Source organism: Cucurbita pepo, chromosome LG05 (genome assembly GCF_002806865.2).
Source record: "Cucurbita pepo subsp. pepo cultivar mu-cu-16 chromosome LG05, ASM280686v2, whole genome shotgun sequence".
Lineage (NCBI taxonomy): Eukaryota > Viridiplantae > Streptophyta > Magnoliopsida > Cucurbitales > Cucurbitaceae > Cucurbita > Cucurbita pepo.
The window spans coordinates 1,729,204-1,745,236 of NC_036642.1; the positions used below are offsets into that span (position 1 = coordinate 1,729,204).

General features: G+C 37.6%; 3 protein-coding genes and 1 pseudogene across 5 annotated transcripts; 2 read left to right on the top strand and 2 right to left on the bottom strand.

The window, feature by feature from the left end:
• The first annotated feature begins 1,578 nt into the window (after positions 1-1,578).
• On the top strand, positions 1,579-2,791 carry LOC111794989 (annotated as a pseudogene).
• Positions 2,792-5,394: 2,603 nt separating this feature from the next.
• Positions 5,395-8,349, top strand: LOC111795241 (protein IQ-DOMAIN 14). 2 transcript variants are annotated; one of them, XM_023677543.1, is made up of 4 exons: positions 6,537-6,748; positions 6,797-6,830; positions 7,246-7,446; positions 7,526-8,349. In XM_023677543.1, exons 1-4 carry the CDS (start codon positions 6,636-6,638, stop codon positions 8,138-8,140), a joined length of 963 nt encoding a protein of 320 aa, XP_023533311.1. In that variant the 5' UTR covers positions 6,537-6,635; the 3' UTR covers positions 8,141-8,349. The 2 variants fall into 2 exon arrangements, with proteins under 2 accessions (XP_023533310.1, XP_023533311.1); XM_023677542.1 differs by lacking the exons at positions 6,537-6,748; positions 6,797-6,830 and adding an exon at positions 5,395-5,819.
• Positions 8,350-8,444: 95 nt separating this feature from the next.
• On the bottom strand, positions 8,445-10,679 carry LOC111795242 (RHOMBOID-like protein 2). The gene is made up of 5 exons (XM_023677544.1): positions 10,156-10,679; positions 9,695-9,858; positions 9,201-9,364; positions 8,832-9,082; positions 8,445-8,724 (listed from the first exon to the last, which is right to left on the bottom strand). The coding sequence occupies exons 1-5, from the start codon at positions 10,446-10,448 to the stop codon at positions 8,613-8,615; spliced, it is 984 nt and encodes a 327-aa protein (XP_023533312.1). The 5' UTR covers positions 10,449-10,679; the 3' UTR covers positions 8,445-8,612.
• Positions 10,680-12,904: 2,225 nt separating this feature from the next.
• LOC111795874 (heat stress transcription factor B-2b-like) lies at positions 12,905-15,340 on the bottom strand. 2 transcript variants are annotated; one of them, XM_023678499.1, is made up of 3 exons: positions 14,985-15,340; positions 14,397-14,735; positions 12,905-14,233 (listed from the first exon to the last, which is right to left on the bottom strand). In XM_023678499.1, exons 2-3 carry the CDS (start codon positions 14,643-14,645, stop codon positions 13,469-13,471), a joined length of 1,014 nt encoding a protein of 337 aa, XP_023534267.1. In that variant the 5' UTR covers positions 14,646-14,735; positions 14,985-15,340; the 3' UTR covers positions 12,905-13,468. The 2 variants fall into 2 exon arrangements, with proteins under 2 accessions (XP_023534267.1, XP_023534265.1); XM_023678497.1 differs by having other exon boundaries at positions 14,397-14,706; positions 14,985-15,339.
• Between the last annotated feature and the right edge of the window lie 693 nt (positions 15,341-16,033).

Sequence of the window (16,033 nt, forward strand, 5' to 3'; positions counted from 1 at the left end):
ATATATATATATATATATATATATATATATGTTACCGATACAAAGTATAATTATTAAATTTCAAAATTTAGGGATTATATAGTTACTAGGCAACTAATAAAGGTATCAAATTGATGATAAATTTTAAATTTATAAGACCTTCAATGATAATGAGTCTCTAAAGACTTATTTGATTAAGATGTCTCAATACCCCTATCTATTCTCGTCTTGATTCTGACTGTTTAATTTTTTTTTTATTATTTTGTCGAACATAATTTGTTGCCCTATCCCAAACGTGTTCTTAAATAATTCTCTACAAGAAACTTCACTATACAATATTTTCATACTGTCTCTTTCAAACTACCAAACCATATAAAAAAAGTTGTATAATTCATGTACTTATTTGTCATGTACCAAAAATTCAATTCCAATTTATTAATAACATACATGAACACGAGATACAAAAGAACAAAATTATATTGAAATAGGCAACTTTTTCTTCCAACTTGGTTTGAAAATTATTACAGCATAATTAGTTGGTGTGTTAAAGAAGACTCTTGTCACTAAGAATATTTCGATGGCCATTAAAACTTGGTACGATATGATTCATATACTTGTCGGGTTCCAAGAATTAAATCTTAGTTCATAAATTACATACATGAACATTGAGACGTAAGAAACCCAAGTTTTATTTTTGTAACCCATAAAGTTGATGGCTTTGAAAAATTTGAAGAAAAGTGGGAGTTTTCCATCATTTTTATCTACGTGTAATGTAGCATGTCGGTGGTTGTAGTGATAGCTTTGCCAAAAATAATAATAATAATAAACAATTTAGTCAAAGCCGATAAGTTTGACCGCTGCTGAAATCTGACATGACTAATTCGCCGCCGGCGATTCTGAATCGTTGACCTGGTCTTCAACATTCCCACCTCACCAACAATCAAAATTTTCGTTTTCTTTTCTACTTTTTAAAATTTGATAAATAATTCAAAATATTTTCTTTAGAACAATAAAAACTACCATAACAATTAACTTTCATCTGATCTAAATATAATTTCGTTTTACAATATTTTTAGAAAATCATAAATTTAAATCTTCGCTTTAGTATTTATACGTGGGTTACTAATATATAAACGTTTGAGCTATTTTTATGTTAACACTTAAGATATAGGTATGATTACTATTTACGATATCTTTTTTTATAACGACCGAGATGTAGTTGTGCTTTCGTCGTAGTCTTTTTATTTGATTGTTGTGGCAGTATGTTTCGAGATTTCATGTTGCAATTCCGACTACCTTATTAAGTGGGAATCCCTAGTTTTCTCTCGACATTTTGAAATTTCAAAAATTTGAAGTTTGAACATTTAAAAAGAAACAAAAAAGTAGATATATGAAATTACGCACGTAACAATCGTGAAGAAACTAAAATCTCTCCCAACCTAATCCATTATTAGGAAGTTTGAATCACGACTTTTCACCCGACAAAGTTTTGTTATAGACGAAGCAATTTGTTAGTAGGTTAAAAATTGCATTTTCAAAACTCAAATCATATACAAGCATTTCTTCTCATTTGAATAAAAACATAACATCTCAAAGTATATGGCTAAATCAAAGCTGGTAATTTCATGTGTATTTTTAGCCATTTTGGCAATGAGCTGCCTCTCCCCCGAACTTCGACCCTTGTTCGTCTTTGGCGATTCCCTTTATGACTGTTGGTAATAACAACTACATCAATACCACCGTCATCGTAAATTTCCATCCATTTAACGTTTGTGGAGATCTGTGATTCTCTTTAGAGTAAATTTCCCACCGCCGTCTTTGACGATTCCCCAAAGTAAAGTGGACAATATCATATTATTGTGGAGATCTGTGATTCATGTAATGAAACTCATCTATTTAACGTTTATGTCATTTTTCAGGTGATACCCTTTAGAGTTCAAGTTAACCATTTCAAAGAAATGAAAAGAATACTAAGAAAGAACTTCGGAATCTCGGAACTTCAGAAACAAGAAAATTATTGTCGAGAGTTGTGTACTTAATCGCCTTTGGAAGCAATGACTATGGTGCCTTTGATCCACACTCCAAAGTTTACCAATCCTACACAACCAAACAATATGTTGATTAAGTGATTAGAAAACATGACCAATTTCATCCAAGTAAATAAGAAATCAATTAATCTAGTATATTTTAACATGTCAGTTGATCTACACTCAAGTTGATCTAATATGAGTTTTACTCATAGGTGGAAGGAAATTTTCAATGCTAAATGTAGGGACATTGGAAAGGTTACCACGAATGCAAGAAGCAGCTACATGGTTGGTTGCGTGGAACAACTCAAGCAATTTGCCATTTTACACAATGAAAAGCTTCCCAAAGCTGTTGAAAAGCTTGCACAAATGCTGAAGGGATTCATTTATTCTCATGCTGATTTCCACACCGCTATGAATCGGATCATCGACCACCCTTCGAAGTATGGTACGTGAACATTTCAAAGCATATGCATATGGGGCTGTATTTGCATGTCACTTATTTTGATTTGGTTTGGCNCACTTATTTTGATTTGGGTTTGGCAAAGGTATGAAAGAAGTGAAGAGAGGATGCTGCGGCATTGGGCCATTAAGAGGAACCAATAGCTGCGGGGGTCAGGGAGACATAAAAGAGTATGAGCTATGTGAGAACTCAGAAGAGTATGTGTTGTTTGATGCCACCCATTTAACTCATACATCATATAGACTTAATTGCTGAAATGATGTGGAGTGGGTCCTCCAACGTTACTACTCCTCTCACTCTCATATCCTTATTCTACGCTTAAATTCCTATGTACACAAATCTGCTTGCTGCGTTCGTATTAATAAATTCATGTCTTACGATCTTATGATCTTCATTCCTTTTGTTAAGAATCACGACCTTTGTAATAGTATGATATTGTCTAATTTGAACATAAGTTTTAATGGCTTTTGACTTTACTTTTTCAAAATGACTTGTATCAATGGAGATATCTTCTTTACTTATAACCTCATGATCAACTCTTTAATCGATGTGAGACTCCGCTCCCAACCATTCTTAACAATCCTCCCTTCGAACAAAGTACACCATAGAGCCTCCTCGGAGGCCTATGGAGCCCTCGAACAACTTCTCCTTAATTGAGGCTCGACTTCTTCTCTCGACCCTCGAACAAATTACACAATTTGTTCGACAAGTGAGTCACTTTTGATTACACATTCGAGGCTAGCAACTTTTTTGTTCAACATTTGAGAATTTGATTAGCATGACTAAGTTAAAGGCATTATTCTGATGCCATGTTAGAAATCACGGACCTCCACAATAACATGATATTGTCCACCCTTGAGTATAAGTTCTCATGATTTTTGCTTTTGTTTTCTCCGGAAGACCTCACACCAACAAAGATGTATTTCTTACTTATAAACTCACAACCGACCCTTAATCAACTTCTTAATGAGTTGATTTGTGACTACTCTTCCAACGATTCTTCAAAATTCTACATGTTTATGAAAAAGAAAACAAGTAAAAAAGGTTGGGTGGGACAGGTAGGGGATAGGATAGTATGTTGACCGTCTGGTATTAGCGAAAGAACAAAGGCCTTTTTGGGTCGGGTGGAAAAGTACCGAGGAAGATTTGGAAGTGGCAGAACATATCCAATGAATCCTTACACACTAATTCTGTCAGCTTGGACCATCTCACTCTACTGTCGTAAACGAACACTCAACCTGGTCTCATGTTTTTCATATGGGTCAATGGTCAAATCTCTTTTTAACCCTAGTTAAAGTTTAACCTAGGGTTCTCCATTCTCCCGAAGTTCTTGGGAAGACTCCGTGACCTAAACGGAGACGAGAAATATAATTCACTCTCCATCTCATCAACCATGGTGCGCTCCTCCACTTGTATCAACCATGACATGGACGACCGACGACATAGTTTTCAATGAAAAAAGTAATTCATTTTCAATTTGATTTGATGGCGATTTGCATTTTCCCGTTTAACCCATGAACGGTTCAAAATCGTATGATACCCGCAACCTTTGGCAATCGAATATGTGAAACCCGACCTCTAAGTCAAACTTGAAAAAAAATCAATTTGAAGGGGGCTTTAAATTTGGATAGAGATGGAACAAAATTAAAACTGTTTAGTGAAAGATCAAATAATTCATGTTATTAATAGTAATGGATAACACCTAATATGTTGTCAATAAAATTGGGAATTTGAGAAAAAGATTGTTGATAATTTAATTTATATCTAAAATCTTTTGCTTTATATTTGAATTTGAATTATTTTATAGAAGAAATCATAATTGGTTGGTCAATTGAAAATCAAATTAGTTGGAAAAGATTGGCATGGGCCTACGAATTAATATATGATTGACTAACCTCAGCACAATATTAATACCCAGATGAATGACTTGTCCATGTCCAACAATTTTAGAGGGTTTCATTGACATAATAACCGACCAATATTGTCATGTTCACATTATCAGCCTTGCTCCTCCTATTCAAACTTCCAAACTTTGTCGTTTCGTATTTGTTTATAATTTTGATACATATCGTTGGGTAGGCTAATATCTTGTATTGGAGAATACATTTAGTTTTCTTTTACGGTTCACCATATGCATCTTATTTAATCCTTAGTCGTAGGTTAATATCGTGCATTCATTTTGTAACAACCCAAATATTATATGCTTTGGCCCGTCACGTGTCTCACTAGAAGGGCTTGAGGCTGTTACAAATAGTATCAGAGCAAGACATTAAACATTAGACAGTGCGTAGGCAAAGACATTGGACCGCTAAGGGAATGTATTGTGAGATCTCACCTCGATTGGTTGGAGAGGGAACCAAATATTTATTATAAGGGCATCAAAACCTCTTCCTAACAAATGTGTTTTAAAATCTTGAAGAGAAGCCGAGTTGGGTTAGACGACTACAACATTTATTGTTATTTCCATTTCCTTTGTAATCCATTTGTTCTTATAAGATTTTGTAAATGATTATAAATAGAGAGTTCTCACGACCCTTTAGATGTCCAATGTCCTCGCTGACACACGGTTGGATGATGTCTGGTTGATACAAATGACTCAACTACCTTTTTAATTTTTGAAAAAGAAAAAACAATAAGCTTTTCTTTTTCTTGTATTTTTTATATTTTAAAACACAAAAAGAAGAATGGATTAGAGAAAATAGGGATTTTGAAGACAGCAAAAGGTGTCGAAAAAAGGACGGCACGTGCGAGGGATAGTAGTATTACAAGGCACTCACCGACGCGCCCAAATAGACTTGACTTAGCCCCTTTCACAATTCCCACTTCCCTCCCCTCTTTTGGTCCCATATTTACAATACCATTTCTTCTTCTTGTTTTTCCATTCCCATACCTCTCTCTCCAACCTCCCATCTCCTCTTCCTCTTCCTCTTCCTCTTCCTCTTCCTCTTCTCTGAACCCGCCATGGCCCAAACCATTGCCATAACCCACACCCCTTAAAGCCTCTAATGGGCAAAGCCTTCAAATGGTTCCGCAGCCTCCTCGGTCTCAAAAAACCCCACCCACATACACCCAACAATCCTAATTCCAATAAGCTCAACCCCAAATGCCACTTCGCCAAATCCTACAAGGACAACACCAAGCCCCGTCACCATGACTCCACCGCCTCCAATCCCGACCACCATGCCGTCGCCATCGCTGCCGCCTCCGCTGCAGTTGCCGAAGCCGCCGTCGCCGCCGCCCATGCCGCAGCTGCCGTCGTCAAGCTCACCAATAGTGGACGGGCCGCCCATGCCTTTCACGAGGCTGAGTGGGCCGCCATCAAAATCCAGGCGGCATTCCGTGGATTTCTGGTTCGTTTTTTGTAGCCTTCATCTTTTAGAATTTGGTTAAATTCAATTTTAATGCCAAAAACACTTTGGAAAGAGATTTAAAGTCAAATTTGGAATTCAACCATTTCATTCTCTATTATTTCCTTTAGAATCTCAACTAATAAAATCTCGAACTTTTGACATTGGGATTACCAAAAAGCATCCTTTTTTTTTTTGTTTTTTTTAGTCTTAGCTGTTGGGTGTGGTGCACACTCATAGCTCTCTACTCACTCACAAGTCACATCTCAAATCAAATCAAATCAAATTAAATATTAATAAATAATATAAATTTTGCAAAAATTAATAAAGCTTTTTACAAAGTGGTTGGACGATTGCTTTCCAATGGGAAACGGGAAGGATTTTCTTACATTGAAACACGAAAGTTCCTTCCGGACGACGTCGTTTTCGTAGTACTGTGTTTCCAATATCAAAACGGTGTCGTCCTATCTCTTCATCTGAACACCGCGTGGGACCCTTCCCCTGCACTTCTGCCACCTGTCACTTCAACTCCCTTTCATTGTAAGGTGGAAGGGAGCTTTCACCATATTGATGCTCTGGATTCTCTCTTCTGTACTTACATTTGTTTTATTTATTTATTTTATTTCATTTTTGGAAATTGTTTAAAGAAAAGGAAATGTTCAGATTGTAGATGGTGCTGAGTGTTTCTATCTTTGTATGCTCTATCTTCAATTTACTCTCTCGACTTTACTTTTTCTCTTATCATATACGAAAAATGTTACTTTTTTCTTCATTTTTATCTCAGAAAAAGCTCTGTCATTTCAAGAAAACTGATTTTTTATGGTAAAAAACTTAGCTTTCACCTTTTTTAACCCACACCCAGGTGAAAGTTTTCATCTTTTTAGGAACCCAGTTGAGATATCACAAACCCAAAAGAAAATGAAGCTAGGGAGGCTTGTTATGGNGATATCACAAACCCAAAAGAAAATGAAGCTAGGGAGGCTTGTTATGGTTGGTGGCATAGGTGGATCAGATGTAAGAGATGCCTAGTGGGGTTAGTTCGTCTGGTTTGATGGAAATGGAATTAGCCTCTGTTTGGCTACAGTTTTATGCCATTCTTCTTTTGGATTTATGTTTTATGGATATAACATTGTTTGGAAGAAGCTTTGCATATAGGACATTGGGTTGGTTCGGAGTATTTAATGTTGTACTGAACTGTACCAAGTTATGGCTTTCTGTAATGTCTGTCTTCTTCATGTTTAGCCAGCTTTTCACTGGAGGAAGTCTTTATGGGAATTAAATGCTGATATGATTTCCTTTCAGCTTTTTTCACTTGCNTTAGCCAGCTTTTCACTGGAGGAAGTCTTTATGGGAATTAAATACTGATATGATTTCCTTTCAGCTTTTTTCACTTGCGTTTGATTGTTTTTGTCTGTTTCATTTGATGAAGGCAAGGAAGGCATTGAGAGCTCTACGAGGGTTGGTGAAACTTCAGGCTTTGGTTCGAGGCCATATCGAGAGGAAGCGGACAGCTGAATGGATACAGAGGATGCAAGCGTTACTCAGAGCACAGGCACGGGCTCGATCAGGACGGAGTCAATGTTACGAAGTTTCGCATTCGGATATCAAATCGTCTAGTTTCTCTACTCTTGTGAGTTTTGTTTAGTTCCCCAGATTGTAGCAGCAGCATCAAACATGGCTGCCTTGGCTAAAGATCTTTTGTTTTGTAGGATCCTGCCACGCCGGAGAAATTTGAACACAGCCCACATACAAGGAGCACTAGGTTTAAACAGATGCAGAGGAGTGGCTCGAGATTTACAACTATTGATGTTGAAAAAATTGATAGAATCCTTGAAATCGAGAATGAGAAAACTCAGTTTAAGTTGAAACCCAAGAGCCTGTTTAGCTCCATCAAGCTTGCTCTGTCTTCTGAACTGCCTTCATCAAAAGAGTCTGAAACTCAATGTCCATTTAAATTCTCTCATGAAGTTGAGGAGAGCTCTTTCTTTTCTGTCTCATCAAGGGGTGCTAGTACGAAGAAAAGCCCGTTCACCCCGACCAAGAGCGACAGTACGAGGAGCTATTTCAGTGGCGACTTGGAGTATCCGAGCTACATGGCCTGTACTGAATCTTCAAGAGCTAAAATGAGATCATATAGTGCTCCGAGACAGCGCCCACAGTACGAGAGATCGAGTTCTGCTAAGCGGGGTTCTGCATATGGCGTTGGGGAATCAAGATTGACTCCACAGCAAGTATCAACATTGCAGTCCAATTTTGTTGGGAAAGCTTATCCTGGTTCAGGTCGACTCGACCAACTCGGGATGCCTGTGGGTTACAGATACTGACGCCTTCTAATATCTCACTTTTCTTACCGCTCTTCTACTTCACAATAGTTGCTTACTTATATCAGTAGTCTTAATAATGAACTTTGAGACCGGAGGTCTGCCAAGTTTACAATCCTAGAACTAGAAAGACATATCATTGTTCTTAGAATTTTCATGATGGTAGCTTCCATTTACATGGTAGTAATCTATGTTCTGTTCTGTTTCTACTGTATTTTTCTCGTATGACTCCGAAAAGACAATGATCCCATCTTCCTCAAGTTTCTCTCGAGTTTCTTACAGATATTAGAACAGTTGATCCATGTAAGAAACATGGCAATAATCAATAATATTGATCTGAAATAGAACATGATCTCTACAGAAAATGTATCATAAACTCAAACTATTAATATACATGGAGCCAAAAGCAATCTAAAACCCGAGAGACCAAAAAGTGAAGTGTAAAAGTGTAACTATGTACACAAAACAAAAGTGATTAGTTCCCACAGTCCCATCTTGAGGTCGGCACACAGCTCAAGTAATGGCACCAGCTGCAGTGCTTGTTGCCGTTCTCCCCCCTGAATAGCATCACCAGCCCAACAGTAAAACTGCAACAAATAATGAACTGAATTAGCTTACTTGATTCAAATATGATCAAATTTGTTGGAAGTGAAAAGAACTACTACTACATGAAAAGTAAGGTTTTGAGCTTTACCCAGCAACTAGTAGAATTGCAGCAACAATCCAGAGAATATACTGGTAAATTTTATACTTGGGCACACGTTGAGCACTGGGTGGCAGATGATGGCGTTCAATCCATTTAAACTGGGGACGAATGAGCAACACAAACCCGAGAAGGAATCCTGTTAAGAATCCTCCAATGTGCGCGAAGTTGTCTACATGAGGTAGAATTCCAACTGCCAAGTTAATTGCTACGATAACGATGAGGGTAAAGAGTGCAGCAGCCTACAGAAACACAATTAGTTTATTTAGCTATGGAACTCAAACTCACCATGGTGAAAGTAAATAGATAAAACTATGACAAACACAAATACTCAGTTGAAGTCGATGAGTAGTAGCTAACCTTGTTGGTGTAAATCGTCCAGTTTGTCAAGAGCTCAGATAGCATAGCGCCGAGAAGTCCAAAGAGGGCACCAGAAGCACCAACCGAAATATTGTTTTGGATGAACAGGGAAGACATTACGCTACCACCAACTCCAGCCACGAGATATATTATTCCGATGCGCACTGCAAAAACAAATATAAGACGTTCAGACAGGAAAGGGCTTGACGGGCAGATAACTACACAACTGCAGACTCATTTGTACTTGATTCCCTCACAAAACTTTGTGTTAGTAAACAATTTGAGGCTAACTAATGGTACTTAAAGTTAAAGATGGCATCGTAAGGGGATAATGGAAGTCGGCATCACCCAACAAAAAGATTCGAAACTCAGCTGAAAATTATCCTACACAATCAGAAAAGCTGATACCCACAACGCTCACTTTATTTGATCATAGAAATGTTTCTAACTAGCTACAAATGTTTAAAATAAGACATAAAAGAAAAGGGACATACCAAATCCAAATTGCTGCTCAAGGCGGATCCCAATCACAACCAAACTCAACATATTTGCAAGAAGATGAATGATACCAGCGTGCAACCAAATACAGGAGAGGAGTCTCCATCCTTGATGCTCATGGACGACCTTATCCCATTTCAAAGCTCCCAATTTCACCAATCTGCACACCAAGATGTTTCAGGCAAATAGATTCAATTAAGAGGAATGGAGGATAAACGAAGAAGCATATAAACACAAAAGAATCCAATCCATAATTTTCTTTTCCCCAAATTCAGAACATAAACACTCTCAATTGCCATCACTAAATTTCCCCTCTCAACCAAAAGGGCAAAACGAAACTCTAAAACTCATAAGCATACAGAATCAAATCCACGGAAAAACACTCTAAATTAAAGCACCAAACACACACACACAGATGAAATTAGGGAAAAAAAAAAACAGAGAAGAAGAAACATACGTATTGGAAGAGGGCCCCAAGAGGGGATTCTCCTTCAAGGGCTGAAATGAAAACCGCCCAAGAAAACCGGCCACACACTTATCTCCAAAACCCAGATTGGTTTTGGGGCAATTATTAACGTACATGACCACAATGAACATAGCAATATTAGCCACAACAAACATAGGAACTAGCCATGGCGTCCACTGCTTCTCGGAAGTTTCTACGTGGTAAGGCGGAGCTGAATAGTTCCCAGTTGGGTTACTATTCGGTGGATTTTTAGCCGCTCCTCGCTCTAGATCTTGATTCGACATCACCTCTCCTGCCACAAAAACACTCTATAGAACTTCGGATTTCTCGATGGAGCGAATCAAAGGGTTCTTTCCAAAGAAATTTGTAATGGGTATTTGAAATTTTGCCGGATTGCTTGGGATTATGGCTTGCTCTGTTCTTTATATGTAGCAGTCGGTGAATCGGTAGGGGGTAAGCGAACAGCGAACGGCTCAGCCCTGCAAATTATATCTTCGAGACGGAGGGGAGAAATGAATTGACGGTTGTGCCCCTGAGAAGAAACGCAGAAACAACGGAACTTGTTTTTTGTCCACTCAACACGTCTTGTGTCCGTGTTCGCTTTAATTCGTTTTCCACGTAATCAAATAAATTCGAAGTATTTTAAAAAAAGTTTTAATATTAAAATACATTTTAATCATCAAATTTTATTATTCAATTATGATATTAGAATCTCAACTTTATTTATATTACAAGTGTCTATAATATAATTTTATTTTCATTTTGTTAAGATCCTATGAGAAATAAAATTAGAGAGTTTTTTTTTTTTTTCATGTGGGTATAATTTGATAAATATTAGATAATATTATAATAACCATAAAACTATTTTTTAAAATTATAGAAGCCAAAATAGATATTTTATTGGTATTAGACATTTTCATAATTATAAATAAAATAGAATGAATAAAAATAAAAATAAGTGAAGAATAATTGCTTTTGTATGTTAGAAAAAGGAATCTAATTTATTAAGACTTTTGAATTTAAATTTTACATGGTCAACGAAAGGAAAACAAAGATGTTGTCCAGCCAATAATAATTGGGCTTCAGCCACGTGGCAGAAAAATAAATTTTAATATTTTAAAAGTAAGAGACAGATAAATGCGGAGGGGTATTTGTGGTAATTGACAGAGAGAAATAGAGACAAGTCTAATGAGCTTGGAATGTAAAGTCAGCAGCAAAAAAGGGATTTTTTTTTTTTTGTTTGTAAGTTTTAATTTTAGTATTTTACGTTCAAATTATTCACTAATAATCACTTTTATTTATTTAATTATTTTTCATCTTTGTTACAATTAATTAAAAATTATACATCAAAATATTAAAATTAATGAATGAAATGTCAGCATAAAAAAAAATAGTAGTAGTAAAATGTTTAATAAAAATATAACTTTTTAAAACTAATTAAAAATGTAAGTTAAAAAAAAGAAGGGAAAGGAGAGAGAAAGTAGGGTCGTTGATTCCACACGCGGAATAAACGCGTGATTAGGTCGTGGCCGAACCAATGCCAACACCAAAGCAGTGTCCGGCTGGCGCCGCCGGAGCCTGAGCTGGCTGTTGAATTTTTAACTAATTTATTGGTTGCCATTCGCTGGCTTTTTCCTCTCCCTCCGCCGCTCTCCGCCGGACCTCAACATTGCTCGGAGAGATTATGAGAAGAATATTAGAACACTAACATTATTAAATATAAATATATATTTTTAATTTTAAATGATCCTAATTCAAAATATCTTTAATTTTGGTAGNTTTTTTTTTTTTTTTTTTTTCAAGATCTCTTTGGTTATGAAATTTATACGTATTTACTTTATTTTCCTTTTACTTCAAACTAAAGGGTTTAGAACTTTCAACCTCAAACTTTCAAGAGAATTTGAGTTTTTAAGTGATGGGACTCATAAGTTCTTATTTTATTTTTATTATATTTTACAAAGGTTCACTTTAATAAACCCTTTTAATTGAACCCAGAGGTAAAATACGAATTTGAAACTCAAAGAGTATTTTGTTGGGTTATTTTTTATGTTTATTTTGTTTTTGTTCCAAGTGTAATATTTTATTTCATCGTCTAGTTCTTCTAGTTTATAATCTTTGCATTAGAATCTATCTTAGTGTAGTCAATTTTTCTTTTCCTAAAAGCAAAATGGAATAAAACACGCAAAAACATATACCTATAAGGAATTTTCATATAGTTAAAATAAATAAAATGATTCAAAGTTTAAGGAATCCAGTCAATTAGTAAATACTCATCTACACATAATTTAATGGATAAAACATTCTTCACCTGAACTAAACAAAAAATAAAAAGTGAATTGTATACTATTGTACTCCTGAAAAAAAAAAGATTAGATATCAATTATGTTCGTATTGACAATAAAAATAATAAAAATAATAAAAATAATAATGGAATGATAACAAAAAGTGTGATTGCTAAGTAAGATTAATTAAATAGCTAAGAAATGGCATATACATCTAAGGTTGTCAATTAGCCTATAACGTATGAAGCATTCCAAGAAATTAATATGGGATAGAAAGGTCTCTGACTTACTTTGGAATGCTGAAAGTCGTATTCCATGTGGTAGTGGTGGCTATGCCCGTGTGTCTCAATGGTCTGGACTCTGGGCCACCGCGCTTCATGAACGCATCCTTACACCCATCCGCCCCTAGAATACATAATTTTGTTTTTGTTTTGAAGTTTAAGTAAGATCCAAGCATGTTACTGAAAGTAACCCAAAATTGAAGAGGAACATTACAGTGGGCTCATAAACAGCCCATACAAATTACACCTCACATTCCAATCGGCCCACCGGATACCGGAAAACAAAAGAACCACACAACCGACGGTTGTTCTTTTCCTTCCTTTTTTGCCTTTAAATTAAATTTCTGAAAGATAGAAATTGGAAGAGAGGTTACAAACTGAAAATTACAAAGTCACAATTGCCGTTCTTCCTGGGTTGGTTTTTCCGTCATTTCATCCCCTTCACCAACCGACCCAGCCGGTTGATTTTCCACGGCTTCATCCTTTACAAGGGACCAACCAATCAACCGATCTGAAACCCTTTCACGAACAAAAAACAAATATTTATTTTCAGTTCGTGTATTTTCCATCTCACGTGCTCGACACGTGAGATTCTACGTGCTCTCTAGGGCCGGGTTGGTCTCCTCTTGTCTCTGCATTCTCTCTTTATTCTTTTTTTTTTTAGAAGAAAACATTATCGTCGACGTCGTCGTCGTCGTCGTCTTCTTCTTCTTCTTTGTCAGTCATCTCTGACGACGCCATTTAGGAGCCTTGATTTCCGAGTTCTAGCCATTGCGATGCGGATCCCTCTGGATTTTCAGAGTTCTCATCCAACGGCTCAGCTTTAATCTCCGACCCGGTCTCACATTCTTCCGACTGCACGTGATTCGGCCCCACCATTTCTTCATCTTCTTCTTCTCTTCTCACGCGCTTCACTCCAATAGAAACTCCGAACAGCTTCGGCGTCCTTCCCTCCGCCGTCGCCGTCGCCACCGCCTCCTCCACCTTCAGTCTCACTTCCTGAATCCCGTCGCTGACGGCGCCTTCGTCATCCATCATCTGCCTTGCTGGCAAGAGGTCTAGCGCCTTCCCGTCCCGGACGCTCACCGACTCCAACTGCTGGTGACCTGAAGCGTAATTCGTCATCAACGATAGTATGTTGTTGCAGAGCCCTTTCAACTGAGTCAACTCGTGACTCAGTTGCATGTTCTCCTTCCTCAGCCGCTCGTTCTCTCTCACCAGTTCTGGTGTAGTGCAGCAGCTCGTACCTCGCTGGAATTCCATCGGCGATGAGTTCGAGGACGTCACCTGCTCTTCGGCAGAATTCACCGGCGATATCACGCACGCCGCCACCGCCGGAGACGCTGCGACTGTCACCAGTGGTACAGAGACGGAGGCCGGCGTCGTCGGAGCCGCCACCGACACTGCTACCTTCCGTCGCTGGATGTCTCGGAGAAGTGCTTTTTCACCTCTCTTGAAACAATCGTTCGCAAATTCCCATCGATCCGGCACAACCTTCCGGAATCCCTGCGCGGTAGTTACGAAAATATAAAATTAAAAACAAAATTCTGGCAATTAAAGATATATAAAACAGAACCATCATCCGTTTTTCCAAGAAAAATAGTGAATCCAAAAATAAAGTAAAGCCGATTCGAAATTTGGCAAACAGTCGAAAGATGCAGAAACTTACGTAAGTGTTAAGTTGACGGACGAAACTGGAAAAGTTATTGTGTTTAAAGTATTTAGGAAGTAAATCTCGAGCGAATTCAGCAGGTCGCCAGACTATGAAGGTAGATCCATCTTCGTTCCACGAGATGAGGTCGTCGACATCCGGATCATCAACGAGTTGATACGTTTTTGTTAGAAACGGCGTCGGAATAGATCTCTGAGAATCTCCGTTTCCGGAATCGCCTATCGGCTCCGCAGGCGACGGAGCCATCACCGCTTCTTCCAGATCTGAACCGTAGGAATCTCCGAATATCGAGAGGTTTCGTCTCAATCTAATCAATTAAACTTCCCGATTAGAAACCTAAAAAAAGAACACTCAAAACGCTCAAGGAATAAAACAGAAAATAGAAAAACAAAAATCAAAGAAGAAAAAGTCGAATTCAGGCTAGGGCAATGGAGCAATTACTTTGTCGAACTCCAAATCTACCAAATCATAAAACGGAACGATTTCGCCTTAATCTCACAAACAAAGAATTGGAGTTCTAATGAAACATACAAATACACGTCAAACGAGAGCAACAGAAGATCGAATTAGAAGCTATTCTATTACCAGACGAGATTCTCCCCTCGAACCAAACAGCAAAAGAAGAAACCGGGAGCGGAATCGGAATCGGAATCGGAATCGGAGGAGTGAAGAAGACCACCGCCCCTAAGAATGACCTCCGCCACTGCAACGTCAGAAGCTCAGCAAAGCCGCCGCGTAGAGAGAGAGAGAGAGAGAGAGAGAGAGAGAGAGAGAGAGGTTTTGTTGTTTCTAGAAGTTTCTGGGTAAGGAGAGTAAATGATAAGGAAGAGAGGGGGAAGAAAAAAAGGAAAACGTGGTTTCCAGAAGGAAATAGGAAAATGTTTTTTAAAAAAAAGGAGAAAAAAAAAGAGTGGGGTCCACAAGAGATGAGACATTATAGAGATAGAGATAGAGATAGAGAGAGAGAGAGAGAGAGGATAGGAAAGCACCAGAAGGATTGAAGTTAGGAAGCGTGCGTGTCTCTTTATCCCTCGTGGATTTTATTTTATTTTATTTTATTTTATCTTTTTTAACGTCTTCTTCTAACTTCTTCAAATCTTCTCCAGAAGCTTCCCTTCCTTCTTTCCCTTTTTGCCCTTCCCCCCTTTGGGCCGTTTTTGTGGATTGGGGAAGCCCAAAGTCTGGCCCAACTATTTTTTCTTTTCATAATACTCTTTGTTACAACTATTTTAATTATATGAAAATAGTTTAAATAGTTCTTTCAAAGTATACGTTGTTTTCAGGGTTGCTTATGATAGCCCCATGGTTGCTTATTGAAATTCTTTGCTTGCCTATCACTAATAAATATTATTCTCTTTAGACTTTTCATTTCACACTTTCGTTTTTAAAATGCATTTAGGAGAAGTGTACCCACTTAAAAGAATGCGTAGTTTAGAGCCGACCAAGTCTCCAACACGATCAAGGTTGTCGATAATTGAATCTTTAAACCCTTATTTAAGAAGCTGAATAACAGTGTGGCTTGGATCTTTTTTTTTTGGATTAAAGGGCAAGAAAAGAGCAAGCTTTGTAATGGAAAGATCTCCAAAGTCTGTCTCTTTACACTCCCTCTTTCCCAGTTCCTTCTTGTTGGCGCG

Bases quoted from the DNA above. Each gene is read 5' to 3' on its own strand.
- LOC111795241 (XM_023677542.1), top strand. From the start codon at position 5,475: ATGGGCAAAGCCTTCAAATGGTTCCGCAGCCTCCTCGGTCTCAAAAAA. The intron at 5,820-7,245 runs GTTCGTTTTTTG...CATTTGATGAAG, and splicing joins CGGCATTCCGTGGATTTCTG to GCAAGGAAGGCATTGAGAGC. The intron at 7,447-7,525 runs GTGAGTTTTGTT...TTTGTTTTGTAG, and splicing joins CGTCTAGTTTCTCTACTCTT to GATCCTGCCACGCCGGAGAA.
- LOC111795242 (XM_023677544.1), bottom strand. From the start codon at position 10,448: ATGTCGAATCAAGATCTAGAGCGAGGAGCGGCTAAAAATCCACCGAAT. The intron at 9,859-10,155 runs GTATGTTTCTTC...CTTGGTGTGCAG, and splicing joins TTGGGGCCCTCTTCCAATAC to ATTGGTGAAATTGGGAGCTT. The intron at 9,083-9,200 runs GTTAGCTACTAC...GTGTTTCTGTAG, and splicing joins GGACGATTTACACCAACAAG to GCTGCTGCACTCTTTACCCT.
- LOC111795874 (XM_023678499.1), bottom strand. From the start codon at position 14,645: ATGGCTCCGTCGCCTGCGGAGCCGATAGGCGATTCCGGAAACGGAGAT. The intron at 14,234-14,396 runs GTAAGTTTCTGC...ACTACCGCGCAG, and splicing joins TCCGTCAACTTAACACTTAC to GGATTCCGGAAGGTTGTGCC.